Below are 15,727 nucleotides of genomic sequence, written 5' to 3' on the forward strand. Positions count from 1 at the left end.
AGCAGTTTTACAAGAACCTGCCAAAAGCTGTTATGCCTCAGTGCAATGTGTAGCCTTTTCCTGCCATTTTTTCATAATAAAAGAGGGAGTGAAGCTTTTTTTCCCTCTTCTCTCTCCCTCTCTTAAAAAAAAAAAAAGCCAAATGGATCAGAGAAGAAGAAAAAGGAAAAAAAAAAAAAAGCAATAGCCAAAGGGGATGCCAGTGAGGTGTGGCTTGCATTTAAATATCCAATATGTCAATGTAAGGGGAGTGTGTATGTATATAAAGTGCAGTTTGCATCTGATAGCTGGACATATCCAGCTATGAAAGGCAAGAGGAGATCAATGCAAAGGAAAAACAATACTTTTATTCAAAGCAAGGTCAGGCGTTCCAATCAGACACTGTGAGAGGGTAGGGAAGTTACTTGAAGGCAGCCAAGCTCACAGCTGGTTAGTTATATATAATACACACACACATTTTTAAAAAGAGACCAGCAATTTTTTATTGTTTGCACAGACATTCACTATTCTCACTCTCTCACACATACACACACGCTCTCTCTGCTATTGCGATGGCTGAGGTAGGGGGCTTTCTTGGATCTCTGGATTTGGATTTGCATGGATTTTCCTCCTCTCTTGGGAATGTTGCTTTAGCTGATTCTCCTGGTTTTTTGAATGAGAGATTGGGACAGATTGAAGGAAGGCTCCAGAGGGGATCTCCCACTGACTTTGCCCACCTTAAAGGTATCCTCAGGCGGAGGCAGCTTTACTGCAGGACGGGCTTCCATCTGGAAATCTTCCCCAATGGCACGGTGCATGGCACCAGGCAGGACCACAGCAGATTCGGTAAGAAAGGAGCTTATATTCTTTATCACTGATTTTTCCTTATACGTGTGGGAGCTGCTGGGAGATTGGGGGGGGGGGGGAATGCAAGGGCGGGGTGTTCTAGTCTCGCTTTTCCACTGATTGCTTAGGGTCTGGTCTGAGTTTCCTGCAGTCCCAGACAAAGCAGGTTGAGGATCCTGAGTTCACCTCCATTTGCCTCCACATTCTTTTTGCATGTGCCAAATATGCTTTTTGCACTTCTTCCCCCTGCGTTTGAGCAGAAGACAAGCTCCGCATTCTTTGCATTGCTACAGGCGTATCAGGGAATCTTCTCTGCCTGCCTGGTCCGACTGGGGTTCACGGATTCAAACGCCTAATCAAGACTCCCACACTGGGAAGCGGAGGAAAGAGGGGGAGAGATGCAGTGAAGAGTCTGGGGAGAGGTCTGTCCTGCCTGAACACAGCCAGGGAAACTGGGGAGGGTGCAAAAGCTTTTTTGGGGCAGGTTAATCCCTCGGGGTTTCGGTGCCTGGCTCCGAGTCCTTTCCTGGCGGTGAGACAGTAGGTGAGGGCGCCTTATCTTGCGGAAAAGTTCCCTGGAGTCGTGCAGAAGCATAGAAAAGTACCCACGAGTCACCTTGTTAACACTGTTTACAGCCTTAAAATCCCGAACTTGGTTAGCTTCCAAACCACGTGTTTGCCTCTGCTTATTCCTTTTTCTTTTAGACCTTTTATAAAATTCCTCATTGAATCCGATGCAATGCATCCCTGTGATCTCCCCCCTCCGAAAGTGAGGGGTTAACCCCCTTTTCTCCCCCCTCCAAGTGGGAGAGTTGTCTCCACATCTTCCCCTATCCAAGAAACAGGTGTCTTTTCTCTGCTCAATACACGCGATGGCTCTGAAGCTGCCTGTTTTCTTTATGAACTTGTTCAAAGAGCCCAGCCGCCTGTCTCACATGCAAAACTAATTACACTATTAATATAAATCATCCCTGGAATGGATATAATTAGAATTCTAAACAAATGCGCTCACTCCCCAGAAATTTGGGCATTTTTATTTTCAATTTCCTATTCTACCAGTGCTAAGTCATTCTGCAGGTGCACAAAAACATGATTTTTTTAAAAGAGCAACTTGCTGGCTACTTCAGCTCTTTCGAACCTCTGAAGCTCAGCGTAGCTCGAAAGGCAAAAGAAAGAAGACACAGCACTCTGGGAAAACAAACAAAAACAAACCTTGTGGTTTTTTGCCTTTGCAGAGTTTGTGGGCTAAAGTCTTTTCTTTTGCATTACTTGCATAGCCATTAAGAATTTCCCCAAAGCAGAATCAGCAGGGCAGAAAGATTTTTTTTTTTTCGAGAAAATATTTGGTGACCTTAACCTTCAGGAGGAGGAAAAATGAAATGAGAATAGATAGAACATTGCTGATTTACCTAGCATCCAGGGCAAAGATGGAAAAGACTTCAGAGTCTGTATTAGTATCACAGAAACTCACAGATCTCTAATGAAACTGTTATGTAATCTTTGAAAAATGCATCTCAAGCCACAGGCACAGAAGTACAGTAAGTCTGAACAGAGTTAAGAAAAACTCCTGCTACTTTGGCAAATGGTGCAGGTGTCTGTGTAAACTATCAACAAGTCCCAAGTTGGTGATCTCAATTGTACAGTCAACAGGTTGCAAGAAACATTCTTGTGACTTTTTGTGGCTTGCAATAATTTAACTCCTCACTGAAAGGATTTCTATTCTGTCTTCTAAGCTTTGTTACTCATACATTTTGTCTGAGAAATAATAGTTTATGAATATTTGTTGTTATTGTTTGAAGGCAAAGATTTTGAATTGATTGGAATCAAACAAAAAAACCAAAACCCCTGACTGTGTACTGTACCTTGCATAAACACCAGGTGCAGGTAGCATGTCCTTGCCTAAATCAACAAAAAAGTCATAACCCACAGGTCAGAGTAAGGTAGTAATAGGCTCATGGGGCAAGTGCTCTTTAATTACCTCCCGAAAGACACATACCTTTTCCCTTTCATCTCACAACATGTGATGAGTTCCCATATTAAGAGGAACTGAAAGAAAGTCCTTTGTATCTATTGTATATTTTTAATCTACTTCTGCCACTTTATTGCTACTTTTCTGCTCACTTTTTACACATCTTTAGACAAATAAACTGTCAGCATCTAATGACAGAACCTCACCCAGTTCCACTTTTTGAAGCTTAAGATAAAATAAATTTGTCTCTAAACAAAGTTTGGAAACTGCACATATTAAAACAAGCAAATACGTTTCATTAGTTTTGCAAGGTTAAGATTAAGAGTTAATCATAGTGTGTGTGCAATAAATTGAAACGTTAGCATTCCATAAGTGTTTTACTAGTCAGCATCCAGCTACGTAAACTAGACCAGACGTCAGATATAAAATATTACAGATTTCTCCTTCGGGGTTTTCCCAAAGGCAGCGTAAAATAAATAGTTATTTGTTATAATTGCAGGGCAAGACCCCAGAGGATTACACTGGAATCCTCATGTTCAGATAAAGTTGGACTGAGCTTAGCTGCAACAGAGATGCAAAGTAATAATGTACTGGCACACTGTATTCACCATCTGCATTCAGTAGCCATGAATATTTAAATTCCAATGTAACTGGTCTGGTTTGCATTAGAATTTCATGTACCAATGCATTCCTGAATTTTGTATGCACCAGTCAGAAGACAATGAATTATTACAGAAATAGGCACACCACACAATACTGGGGAAGTGGAAATGCATGGTGAAGGACCTAGATTACAGCCAAAGATGGGGTTTACTTTAGGGTACTAAGTTTAATGTGGCTAGATTTAGAAACTCCTGAGATTTGGGTGCTAGCTTGACAGGACCCATAGACTGCGAAGATGCACCCTGACCTCCTAAGCAGATAATTAGATCCACTCCAAGGATAACACTCCGGGACACCACAGCCATGGCATCTATCCAACTGCAGCTGGAATAAGGGGTGGAACTGGACTTGTTATCTATCTTGTAATGTTGGATGGGGTTCAGGAAAAAGTGTACTGTGTCTGCACCATCCTCTGTTGATCCATCCCCAAAGTGCAGAGTCTAAATCTGTACAAGACTTAAAAGTTTTCTTTAAAATAAGACAACGAAGCAAAATGCTGTCAGAGTAATATGATGGGGAGCTCCTAGCCTCTGGGGGCGAAGGGAGGGAGGCCTAGTGTGGGATTCAAGAGATATGTCCATAGGAAATAAAGACGGTAACAGGGTCATATTTATGGAGAATACTGTAGCCTATAGGTTGAAGCACATTCCTCTTTGAATAGGATTAGCTCAGGATTCTGGAGAAAGACTCTCCAGGATTTGTAGAGCAAAGCTAGGTCTCATGTTGGAGAAGTTCCCAGATGTCAGCACAAAACTAGTAGCCGTACCTAAAGAATCATAGATGAAACTGGAAGAATTTGAAACCATATCTCAGTTATTACTGGTTTGCCAAGACCTTTTCCTATACCAAAGAAATGGATGATTAGCAGAAATCTGGAAGGGATTTTGAATTGATATCAGTTCCCCAGGAGAAACACTCCTTATGTGAATGCTAGACCTACTGGGGAACTCCTTGCAACCAGGGATCAATTCTCTTCTGACTTATGCCAGTTTTACACTAGTGTTACTCCACTGACTTCAACAAAGTTACAGGTAATCTAATCTATAAGTGTAGCTTTAACGTGGCTTGTGTGGTCACGGCGCAGTGCTGGGAGAGAGCTCGCCCAGCGCTCTAAAAAAAACCCACCTCCACGAGGGCTGTAGCTCCCAGCGCTGGTGACTGTCTACACTGGTGCTTTACAGTGCTGAAACTTGCTGCACTCAAGGGGGTGTTTTTTCACACCCCTGAGTGAGAAAGTTGCACTGCTGTAAATTTCCAGTGTACACAAGCCCTGAGAAGAGAATCAGGCTGTCGAAGTTTAGACTGAAGAGTAATAAGGACAGCAAACAGAACTCCCCCCGGCACAGATCTAAAAAGTCTGTATTGAAGTTTTGGTTTTTTTTTTGAGGGGAAGCTAGTGAAATCTGTAGAGGAAGACTTTGACATTCATACTTTAGTGCACCTGTTCCCAAACAGTTGTTGAGGTTTTTAGCTGAAGCTTTAGATTTGTAGAGATCAGTACAACATCTGATATTTCTACACCCAGGCACATGGATATAGTTGTGCAAAAAGAGACAGGTGCAGCCAGCTGAACAGTTCCTTAAACATTCATTTAGTAATGTAACAGTGAGTGGGATCTGGCCATTACAAAGGAGGCTAGAAGGATTATTCATCCCTTCAGTGTTTACTTCATCCAGCAATAGTTCTAGTCAAATCTCTCTGAATATTATGTAGAGGGACTCAAAGAGCAAGCAGAATGAATAATCAAGCAACAAAAGAAGAGACAAGTGTTGGAAAAGAAAATCACGTACTTTCATAAACACACCCCACTACAGTTAGAAAGTAAATTCTTGATCTAACCCCAGTGGCCACTCCCTGTGCTGGTGGAGATCAGAGGCATAAAGCTGCAATTTTGTCTAGCAATTGGAGTGAGTTAAGGACAAGATGGATGTCCGCCCACATTTTTTTCAGCCTTCACTCTCTCTCCCGACTTTTGTGGGTTTAAGTTACACTCTTAATGTTATTTCAACATAGTTGTCTTTGGTTCACTTCTCTAAGTGCCACTCGAATGATCAGAAAAGAAGAATATTACAAGTGACATTGTCAAAAGAGATTGTCATGAGTATACCGGAAGAGAGTTAAGTGCCTGCAAAAATAGAGGTAGACATCTACCCCAGAGTAGGATAAGTATTTGTTTACCCATCCATTTTAGAAAGGAGAAGGAGAGTTTAGTGCGTAAGATCTAGTCTACGACTTGGGAAACTATGGTTCAACTCCCAGCTGTGTTATAGTCTTCCTGTTGTACCTTGGACAAGTCACTTAGGCTTTCTGTGCTTCACTTCCCCATCTGTAAAGTGGGGGTAATAGTACATCTCTCACAAGGGTGTTATAAGGCACTTAGATGCTATGGAAATGGGGGTGGTGGTGGTGGTATAAGTACTTAGGATAGATTCACGGTTCTCAAAGATTTTCAGGCATTTCTCACACAAATAAAAATTAATTAATCTTACTGGGTGAGAAAGAGGCTCCTAGTTTCTAAGATAGTGCTATATTCCTGTTCCCTTATGTGAGCCTCTCATTCAGACTTTGCCCAGTCAATTTAAAACTCCTCCCCCCACCCTTTTATTTATTAATCTCCTTAGCCTCATGTCCCATCCCAAATGTTGCTGATTGTGAAACTGCAAGAGGATAAATGTACTCAACACAAATGCAATAAACTCCCAAAGTATTGTAAATTGGTGAACTGAATTTGTTGCTTCAGCAACAAAAAAATAGAATAAATAAAAATAGTCTCATTCAGTATGGTCTCTACGTCTAGGAAAGGGATTCTTATGGATTAGAGGTCAATATGTACAATAAGAAAACAAAATGGTGTAGCATAATAAATAACAGTTATATAGCCCTTTACACCCGGACATCTTAAAGCACTTTGCAAAGGAACAGAGGTTAAGTAACTTGCCCCACGTTACAGAATTAGTGACTTGCAGAGGAAGAAATAGAAGCTAGGCCTCGACTCCCAGTTCACTGGACCGTGCCACCTCCCAGAAAACATATCAGTAGTGAGCAGAAAACCTCCGCAGTCTAGAGCACAAGCCAGTCTGTGTCCAATGGGCCTTCTAAAAAGCCCCCCCGCCCTTGCTGAGTACCAAAGGCCTGTTCTTAAAGAGTCCCCTGTATTGCCCCAGACTGTCTGACTGGGACTTTTATCTAAGGTAGGAGTTAACTCCCTGCTTGCTAGAAAACAAGTACTGGTAATTTCTGGATCCTGCCACATATCCCTTTGTAGAAAGCACAGAACGTAAGGAAACAATTTGTATTCTTCCATTTTTTTGTACTAGAGTCACAACAGGGTGACTCACTTCACTGGCAGAAGCGAGTCTGGGGTCATAGGAAGGATAGGTTTTCCCAGACGGAATATGGCTGCAGATTTAACCCTCTAGAAAATGTGTGTGCCAATCCATTAAGAACATTTTGGTCAAGATTTTAAAAAACAGAAGTCTACATTTTGGCTCGGAAGTCCATATTTCAGCTCCTAAATAAGTGACTGGTTTCCAAAAGTGCTCAACACCCAGCAGCTCTTGCTAACTTTATTGGAAATTTGATCGGGTCCATGGTATGTTAGTCAGTAGGGTGGAGAGATTAAATTGGGACTACATTCATAGCAAGCACATGTAAAAGAAGGGCACTAAGCTACCAGTCTTATAGCTACTGGTGGAATAATTCTAACACCACACAAGTGTCAAGACACGAGCTGGGAAGTAAAACCAAAAAACAGCTTATCTGTGGGAGCAAAATTTAAGTTAAACTAGGAAGTCTATCTTGTTGCCACTAGTTTAACTGCCAGCATAGCTGAGTGAGAAGGCTACCTACCCTACGATTGAGGGAGTGGAGGGAAAGTGGGACATCTGTCCTATATTTAGCCATACCGTCCTTGCTGTATGAGCGATGCACCTGACATACTGGAAGGTACATTTCCAAAGAGTCAAAAGCAGGTGCGGCTGGAGGGGTGGGTTTCAAGCCACGTGACTCCCAGTAAAGTCAGCAGGTGGCAGATGACCGAACTCACCCCACGTGGTGCACTGAGAATCCCGGGGCACACGCACATGAGGAGCCGTGTGAGGTAACGTGAGCGGGGTGGGGGAGGTGTGCTCATCCCGGGCTGGATGTTCTAGGAGCTGGGGTAATAGATTCAGAGCTGTATGAAAGGTTAGAAGGAGGGAGATGTTCGCTCAGTGGAAATCTCTCTCCCATCAGTTTAAACAGAAGCTTGGACTGGGGGAGTGAACACACTCTTCTCTTCCATGCCATAGCTCCCAGTGAATTCGTTGAGATGCCTGCGCACTCACACGCACACGGACACAAGTACATAACCAACCTCTGAACTAAGAGAGAGGGAAATCATCCATAGCCTTGCCGTGCCGTCCCTGCAAACCTCCAAAGGGTTTTCCGCGGAGCCAGTCCCCTCAGACTGTCCACAAACAGGAAGCATGGTGGGGGTCATCACCACCTAACTTTCAGTGGATAATAAATATTGTTACTATAGAGCCTTCCAGAATGTTAAGGACAGTTATCAGACCAGGCACAAAATATTCACCTGTCCCGTCCTGCAGTGACTGGCAAGGAAACTAATGATACTTTACTAATAAAGGATTACTCTCCCTGAGGAAGTTAAACTTTGTAAGGCTATAGTAATGCTTCACAGGTGAGGATTTCAGAGTGCAAGTCAGTGGGTTACATTTGTGTGAGCAAGAGGAGAGTCAGGGCCCATAGAACGCCCTGTAAACAAAGAGCTCTTCCAACAGGCAGGGGAAGGCTGATTTATTTTTGTCACTTGTACCTGGTGTCAGTTCTGTTCTCTGAATGATCTGTATTCCTCTTCTTTAGGGATTTTGGAGTTCATTAGCCTGGCGGTGGGGCTGGTTAGTATCCGTGGGGTGGATTCAGGACTCTACCTCGGAATGAATGAGAGAGGAGAGCTGTATGGGTCGGTAAGTTTGAGGTTTTATAATCATTGTAATACTATAAAACTTACACAGTGCCTTCTGAGAGCTGGGCTAGCCTGCGTACTGCCCATATGAGAGTCCAACAGGGCACCACATAAGCTGCCAGCCTTCCCTAAGGACATGGTCATCTGCAAGCCTGTTACAACCAATCAAATGACTCTGTACTGCACCTGTGGATGTCATGTAGCTCCACGCATATCAATTATTCCATTGTTGTCATAGTTGCAACCAAAGTTGAAGTAGAAAAAAGCAGAGAGAGAGACCAATCCAGCTCTAACAAAACCTGACAAATATTTGGGATAAAGAAAACAGACAAGAACATGATGGGTATAAAGCTTTTATTATTAGCCTTTGTTTGGGAGCTTTGTGTAGCTCACTTGTGGTTCTGCCATTCAGGGATATTGTGGTGATCATAAACTAAAGGCCAGGCAATAAATTATAGCGCACCATCAGGGTGTGTGTTTGTGTTCTCTCATCTGAACAGTGTGTCACTTTGAATGATCTGGGTTCACACAGGAATATATATTTACGTCTGCAGATGCATACATTTATATTATAGCTTTTCAATAATGAAAGCTGTACTTAAAGTTATGGTGGAACTTTCATTATAACTCCTGTGTTCTCATAACCTTCTAAAAAATGCCCCTTTGGCACTGACATTTTCCATGCTTGGTCTCATCCCATTGGAAAATCACTTCAGCCTGTTTAAAACTGATGAAGACGAGAGACTTGTTTTGCTTACCAATAACTCCAAAATAGCTGGAAAATCCCTCCAAACAATGCTTGTAAATGGTTCTTACAGAGGAATCAGGCCTTGGTAGCACTGATTTGGAGACAGGGAAGGATAGAAAGTTCTGTGATTGAAAAATCCTTTGGCACAGACATCAGCTAAGACTTTTAGTGGAAGTTAATGAAGATCCACCCCCTTTGTGACATTCTCATACTGTAGTGTCTCTGCCTGATGAAATAGGCCCCTGGGCTGCTGCAGAATCGAGACTGTAAATGTCTTACTAAAATACACCCAGCACAATCCATCAAAATTAGACTGAGTCTACATCAGAAAACTGCATCAATTTTAACTTAAATCGGGTTTTAAACTGATTAGTTAAACCAGTGCAAATCTCTTTGTGGATGCTCCAGATGATAACTTAACTCCGATTGAAGTCAATGGCAAAATTGCCATTGACTTCAATATGGCCAGGGTTTCAGCCTTTAATTTCAGTTTAAGAGTGTGTTAGTTCAGGAATTGGTTTGAGCTAATTGACTTAACCTAAAGCAAAATAAATCCCCTTCAGGCCTTTTCTACACACACAAATTTGCACTGGTTTAGTTAAAACAATGCAAACCCATGTGTGGACACACTTATATTTCTGTTTAAAAGGAGCTTATTTCAGTGTAATTTAAATCCATTCCTAATCAATTGAACCCAAATTGAAGTAAAGCGCCTTCAAACTGAAACAGGACAACCCAGCTTTTTACACTGATTGAACCAAATCACTTTAGAATCACACCGTACATTAAACTGGTGTAATCCGGATGTACAAACCTTCATAGAAAACCAGCCCCCACACACTACCACTCACACAAACCCCATTTCTCTTCATGAGGTGTGAACTTCAAAGCCTAAGAGAGATAATTTAAATGCTTCTGTGCATAGGCAATTTCCCCTTTTCCCCCTCACGTCCTTTAAAATACTCCTCCAAATAAAAAAAACCCAAAATTTAAATGCAGAGAACTACGTGTTAAGTTTACACATTTAAACAGAAAAAAGGCAGTTAAGGGTTAGTAGTAAAATTAATTCATCTATATTGCATATATTTAATTGACTGATAAGCTATTAACCGCATGTCTAAATATATAGGGCATATGCAATGTAGGCGATCCAGGGTGACATGGTGATGCTCAAACCTTAGCCTTGTTTCTCAAAATCAAAACCTGCCACATCATCATTATTATGAGCCATTTAAATCATCCTAGTGAGCAAAAGCCTCCATTAGGATTGGGGCCCCATTATGCTAGTCTGCATCCCTGCACATACTCTCTGCTCTGAAGACTTATCTAATTTGAAATAAAATGCACCAAATGAGTATAACAAATAAAAGGAGGAAAGATGAGAGCAACAATGATCAGATCACACATTTATGTAGGTTAGTGATGAGCACGACTCAATGGTTCCAAATTACTGGCAGTATGGGTTGTTGGTTTTTTTCTTTTATAACTATACATTAATAATTATCTGCTGCCTTCAAGTGGCATAGAATATCAGGGTTGGAAGGTATCTCAGGAGGTCATCTAGTCCAACCCCCTGCTCAAAGCAGGGCCAATCTCCAATTTTTGCCCCAGATCCTTAAATGGCCCCCTCAAGGATTGAACTCACAACCCTGGGTTTAGCAGGCCAATGCTCAAACCACTCCCTCCCCCCTTCAACCTACTGAGCTATCCCTCTCCACTTCAACATACCCCACCTTAGATGGCTAATTTTTGGTAAGCATCTTGGTGGAAGTGAGGATAGTGTATCAATGTCCTTCATGGCATTACACATGCATAGCGTAGGGCAAAAGGGAGAAAGCTTCTTCTCTCAATTGATGTGCTGCATGTTCACAGATTAGGCAGACAGCCCAGAAGGATGGAATGTGCAGTTACACTTGTGGTAAAAGGCATATGCAGAGCCCTCAGGGGTAATGTCTAGGGAAACATTATGAGATCCTGTTGGAGTCTATTGGCATATAAGTACTGAGAAAAATGTTGGTTGAAAAATTTAAACCACACAACAGCAAGGACCCAAAACCTGCATTCTTGTCACTCTTGTTTTCCATTTGGCATTAATTTAATTTTAATTTGAACAACAATTGTACCAGGTAACAGAAAGTGAGATTGTACTTCAGGAAGGAGTAGGGCTTGCTTCTGAAAAGAGTTCAGCTACTACCACTCCTATTGAAGTCAGTAGGAGTTGGGTGTTCACCATCTCTTGGCGTCAGAACCTTAAGCTGTACTATTGAAACGTAGGAAACTAACCTGCGTTCTGCTTGTTTTGCTTTGAAGTGCTGTACTTGCCATTTTAAAGCAACAGACAGTCCCACAATCAGGCCAATCAAACTACAGAATCCATTAATGTCATGCCACAGAAATGTCAATATAATAGCATATAATCTTAGTTGGTAACAAGAGTTAATTTCAGTACAATATCATTGGAATTTTCCTTTCTGCCACCACTGACCTGCGCATTAGAAAATGTACTTCATACTGGCCAGGTGGCTGTAACAGCAATATCATCAAGCCCAAATGTTAAAAAACATGAGAATTTAAAACAAATAATACATAAAATATTTTTGTATTAATTTTATTTGGCTTCAGGGTACAACTCAGGTCACATTTGCAAGCTTTTCTGTGCAATCATGAAGGACTAGAAACTTTCTTTAAAAAAAATAATAAAAAGAAGGTGAAAACAGATTCTCTTGAAATCATAGGATTCCAAGAGCTAGGGCTTTAAGAAAAACACCAAATATTGGAAGAGGTGTCAACACTTTGACCAGGATTCCCTTATTAAAAGGTATAACAGTACTCTACAGTAAAGGCCCATTAAATGATATCTTGTACTGGCGGTAGGGCCATATTTTGGGACGTTGCTGTAGAATAGTCTAGTGTTTTTGTAAGGGTTCAGTAAGGAAGTCATTTTTGTCTGTGCTAATCTTGCATATATTTGTGTGTGTGAATTTAACAGCCCCAAAGATCAAAGCCATCTACTCCCTCAGTGCTTTCATTTTTTCGCCATTTAATAAATCTGTATGTTGCTAAATGTAGAAGGTTGATTGCAAATCTTTTCTGTGACAGATCTAACCTGTCCTTTTGCAGTTTGCAATATACTACTCTCCATGCAACGCTGTCAACTTGGTGCATGTCACTTGCATGTTGTTTAACGTCAGTGCCAGCAGCCAAAAGCCCCAAGATGCAGTTATGGCAGACAGAGATCAATGGGAGAGAGAGAGGCCGCAGATGTCCCCTATGTCCCAGTCACTCCAGTGACTCTGTGTCACCTGAGAATTTCCCTGTGCTGAGATGATCCTCCGATGGCTGATTACACTGGCTCCATGCCCAGACTAGAACAGCCTCCCAGTAGGAGTTATGGGGGCAAACAACTTAAATAGTTTTAAGAGAGAGCTGGACAAATTTATGAGTGCAATTGCATGATGGGATTGCTTGTGATGGTGGGGCAGAGGCTCAGCAGTCCTAGGGCTCACCTCCAGTTTACCTCTTATGTTCCTAAACCTCATGCTTCAGGGTTTTAGTGGACCACCAGCAGGAGTCAGGAAGGCATTCTGCCAATGTACTCTGGGAGGTTTTTTTTGTTTTTGTTTTTTTTTAAATCTCCTTCCTCTGAAGCATCAGGATGGCCACAGCTGGAGATAGGACACTGGAAGGGAGGACCGGGGCTCTGAGGTGACACTGAGTATTCGTGCTCTCAAGTGCTTAGCTGGCTATTTCTTGCTCCCTGTCTAACTCAGGGGTAGTCAAATAGGCAGACCGCAGGCCAAATCTGGAGTGCCACATTTTTTTGAACGGACCCCAAAATCTTTTTATTTACTTATTTTTTCTATTATTATTTTCTCTGGAGTCTGGACCTTGACTATACCTTGAGCAAGAAATTTGGACCTTTACAAAAAAATAATTGACTACCCCAGATCTAACTGATCAGCATGTGTGGCGTTGGGAGGAATTTCCCCCAGGTCAGATTGGCAGTGACCTTTAGGGGGAGGGGGTTGCTGTCTGCACCAAGTGGGTACAAGTCACTTGCCAGGATTATCTGGGTATATCTCACTTAATCATTTCCCTGGGACCTCAGTCCCTGTTATTCTCTGCCTGGGGCACAGAACACTCTAGTCTCCTGTGGGCTGTAATACTTTCGTCACATTTCGATTGTTGGGTTTAATGTGCAGGTGCTGATAGTGGACTGTGATATAGAGGAGGTTCAGACTAAAGGATCAAGTGGTGCCTTCTGGCCTTTGACCCTATGACTAAGATTTGGCTGGCAGTGTGGGCACACAGCAGCCACACTATGCTCCGGGGTCTAGGCCCCAGTTCCCATTACAAACCATTATTGGTTGGTGTCCTGGCTGTAGGACAATACTATGCCGCTGAGCACAAAGACCTTTTTCCATTACGTTTATGGCCTCAGACCACAGTTCGGCTTTTCCAGAGATTATAGTCCTTTCATTATTGTATTTTATATGGTTGTGTGCTCTGAGAGTTCAAAGTGCATTTCAGGGTTATTTAAACCTTTGAAATTAACTGCACCCTTTTCCACTTTTAATCGCTGGTCAGCTAGAAATATCAGTACGTTTGACAAGTCTTGTGCTTAAGGTGACAGGCAAAATCTGATCTCCTTGTAGCAGCCCTTAATGCTGTGTATCATGCAGCATACAAAGCACAGCGATACCATCTTAGGCCTGAACCTTTCCCTGTGTTAAAGATGTAGCCAAGCTACAACATTCAAATACAGATCTCAAACACTCCTTATTCCAGGGGTGTTCAGGTTTTGAGTTTTGGTTCAGCCTATTTTTAAAACAGCAAAATTCAGATTCAGATCTCAGGTTGGATTTTGCTGCCTTCCCTCTCAAAGTTCAAGGGTATTTGAATTGGGGCTTTTATGATATTGGGCTTAGCTCTAGAATTAATGAATGGGGAATGAAGCATGTTGCAAGGGTGCACTTTACAGTCAGCAGCAGCCAGCCTTAGAGGAGCCAAAATTAGGAAGCCAAGAAAGTTCAGGAAATTGAGGTGCAAGATGAGGAGGAAATGGAATCTATAAAGCATTACAAGTATAAAGTTCATGCGTGTGCCTTTTCTCTCCTTCTCGTCACTCCCCAACACAGAAGAAACTTACGAGGGAGTGCGTTTTCCGAGAGCAGTTTGAAGAAAACTGGTACAACACCTATGCCTCAACCCTCTACAAACATTCCGACTCTGAGAGACAGTATTATGTGGCTTTGAACAAGGACGGCTCACCGCGTGAAGGATACAGGACTAAGAGACACCAGAAGTTCACTCATTTTTTACCCAGACCCGTGGACCCTGCTAAAATACCTGCAATGTACAGAGACCTTTTCCACTATAGGTGATATTTCCTGCCGCTGTCCAGTCAATGTACATACTTGGGTTCCAAGCTTTTTCCTGGAGCACTATATTAATAGTCATTCCATCATTCCTATAAACTTAGATAACATAGAAAAGCACTTACCTTGAATTCAACACTGCCGTTCCTCATTGTTTAAAGTGTATATCAAAGCTGGGTTATTTGTGGGGGTGGGGTATAGGGTATGGGGAGGGAGCCCTCCGTATAATCTTTCATTTTCATTCACTGTCTTTACCTGGAGGTTATGAAAGAGGTGGAATGTTCACATACAATGATGATTCAAAACAAAAAAAATCAAACAACCCACAACAACTTGATTACAGGAAAAAAAAAGACCACGGAACTGATACAGATGCTGCTGGTAAGCTTGGAATGGTTACGTTTTAAGAAGATGCCCTTCAAATGGTACCCTGCTGAAGTGGCCCTGGAATTTGCAACATGGATTATTATGGACTGGTCTTGATGTGTGTTTTTTTTCCTGCTGTTGAGGGTGGGAGTGAGGGTGGGAAACATTATTAAGATGTAAGCATGGATACTGTGCATAAGGACAAAACTATTTATAAAATGTATATGATATTTATTTTATATATTTATTTATTTCAAAATAATTTTATTTTTAATGAGAGATGTTATGACCGGATTTTCATCAGGAAGAATAAGGTCCTACTGAAACAGGAAAAAAAGAGTTTTAAGAGCTTATTGGCAATAAAGTTGTCTTTATATTGTGGATTTCTCACTAACTTTGTTTTGTTCACTTACCATGAGAACGAACAGTACAGTGTTTTGGGTTGAGGTGGAGGCAAACAAACCATGAGACTCTTGTGACGGGCAGCACAAATCCATAAAACCCAGTGCTAATGAAAGGTGGCACTCAAAGGCAGCACCTGATCAGGTCAAGATAAAGTTTTGTTGGGGCAAAACTCCCAATGAATTCAGTGGAGCCAGGATTTCACTCAGACATTTCTCAGTTGCAGTAATATAGGCAAAATAAAATGATACACTGGGAAAGATTTAGCTCCAGCAGAGGCACAAGGATGAGGAGCTCTCATTCATAACTGAAGTTAAGGCGATACGATGTTCAACACATCTTTACCACTTTTAGTATTTTAGCAGTCAGTGCTTTGCATCTTCAAAGTACTTTACAAATGTTAACTAACC

The 15,727-nt window shown here is 41.8% G+C and overlaps 1 protein-coding gene across 1 annotated transcript; it reads left to right on the forward strand.

Annotated features, from left to right (window-relative positions):
• Positions 1 to 209: 209 nt before the first annotated feature.
• On the forward strand, positions 210 to 15,046 carry FGF16 (fibroblast growth factor 16). Its single transcript, XM_084640155.1, has 3 exons — positions 210 to 825; positions 8,321 to 8,424; positions 14,310 to 15,046. The coding sequence occupies exons 1-3, from the start codon at positions 552 to 554 to the stop codon at positions 14,553 to 14,555; spliced, it is 624 nt and encodes a 207-aa protein (XP_084496281.1). The 5' UTR covers positions 210 to 551; the 3' UTR covers positions 14,556 to 15,046.
• Positions 15,047 to 15,727: the final 681 nt, after the last annotated feature.

Source organism: Lepidochelys olivacea, assembly GCF_965140295.1.
Source record: "Lepidochelys olivacea isolate rLepOli2 genome assembly, chromosome: 9".
Classification (NCBI taxonomy): Eukaryota; Metazoa; Chordata; order Testudines; family Cheloniidae; genus Lepidochelys; species Lepidochelys olivacea.

Bases quoted from the DNA above. Each gene is read 5' to 3' on its own strand.
- FGF16 (XM_084640155.1), top strand. From the start codon at position 552: ATGGCTGAGGTAGGGGGCTTTCTTGGATCTCTGGATTTGGATTTGCAT. The intron at 826-8,320 runs GTAAGAAAGGAG...CCTCTTCTTTAG, and splicing joins GCAGGACCACAGCAGATTCG to GGATTTTGGAGTTCATTAGC. The intron at 8,425-14,309 runs GTAAGTTTGAGG...TCCCCAACACAG, and splicing joins GAGGAGAGCTGTATGGGTCG to AAGAAACTTACGAGGGAGTG.